Source organism: Atta cephalotes (genome assembly GCF_000143395.1).
Source record: "Atta cephalotes unplaced genomic scaffold scaffold00025, whole genome shotgun sequence".
NCBI classification, from domain to species: domain Eukaryota; kingdom Metazoa; phylum Arthropoda; class Insecta; order Hymenoptera; family Formicidae; genus Atta; species Atta cephalotes.
Genome location: NW_012130089.1, coordinates 3,143,966 through 3,145,263, shown reverse-complemented (window position 1 = coordinate 3,145,263; position 1,298 = coordinate 3,143,966). Strand labels below are relative to the sequence as shown.

The 1,298-nt window shown below is 37.0% G+C and overlaps 1 protein-coding gene across 1 annotated transcript in view; it reads right to left on the bottom strand.

Annotated features, from left to right (window-relative positions):
- Window positions 1-856, bottom strand: part of LOC105620315 (annulin) — a 6,635-nt gene extending 5,779 nt beyond the window's left edge. The window contains exon 1 of the mRNA XM_012201817.1: window positions 718-856. Within this exon, the coding sequence (XP_012057207.1) occupies window positions 718-856 (139 nt within the window). The remainder of the gene's footprint in view (window positions 1-717) is intronic.
- Window positions 857-1,298: the final 442 nt, after the last annotated feature.

Here is a 1,298-nt window from a genome sequence, read left to right as displayed (position 1 = left end):
TGCATGTGTGTTTGAGCATATAATAGACTTGCGAACTCCGAGATTATCCTCAATAACGTTTGAACTGATCGAGTAAGGCTCAATCAATGGCTTGGATTCGAATTACATAATAAAAGTGCACTGGAAAACAATCCTATTTAATTAATTGGAATTCTAATAAATTCAATCAGAATTTATAATCAAAGGTATAAAGTTAGATACTTATAGTTAAAGTTATCAAACATTCTAAAGATAATTAAGAATTTAATTATAATAATCTGATTTGTATGATCAGAATTCGTTTTATTTATATTTCTTGTTAGTTCAACAGTAATATCATTGCGTTTGGCTTAGCGCTGAAACACTACCGTGTCTTCTGACCAGAATATTCTTTTCTCAGTATGTTTTTGAATGTATGTTCCGTAGACTAATTGAAAGACACGATTGTAAACTATTATGTGTACGTGGAAATTATATACGAAATATTATAAAAGACAGTAAAACTGCGAAAATAACATGGGAACAAAAAATTTCATATATCCTCCTACAGAGGATATATGAAATTTTTTCTTTTTTTTCAACGAGGACAGAATGTTGTAGCTACACTATCTTACGAGTAGCAACGATCACATCGCGTTCCCGAAATTTCAATAATGCAAAATTTGCAAATGCGTCCAACTTCATTTTTTTCTATAAGATTACATATATTGTATGTTTTATAATCCGCGAGAGACTCACAATAGAATCTGAACGGAAATGGTCGAGTACGCCGATCGTTGAATATCCGGTAGCGATCGTAGAATCTGTAAAACATCCCGCGACGGTCCGGGTGCACCGGATGTCCCGGCTGCGGATACGAACGAAAAGCTGGATACATGGATGAGGAACACGTCGGACGCGAGTTCGTTGAATGACTGAAGAACCTGCAGTCACAACGAGGAGGAAGGAAAAATATGTAGCTGAGGTGGGTCGCTGCAGTTGAAGTGGGTCGCTTCTAGGAGCAATCTCAAGGACGTACGTGCTGCAATAACATGCGCAACCATACATGGCGTCATCGGGCGACACCCGCTGTCAGTAGGAGTCACCCACTTTTCGTTCCCATAAATTAGTCGGCGATTTATAACCGCAATTGAGTTATCATACATCTTGATTAAAATCTATTCTCTTGAGTTTCTTGAATAACGTCTAATTAGAGAACATTTTAATAGGAGACAAATCTGTTCCTTATCATAAAATTGGTATTGTATTATAAAATCGGTACAATACACACACACACACACACACACACACACACACACACACACACACACACACACACA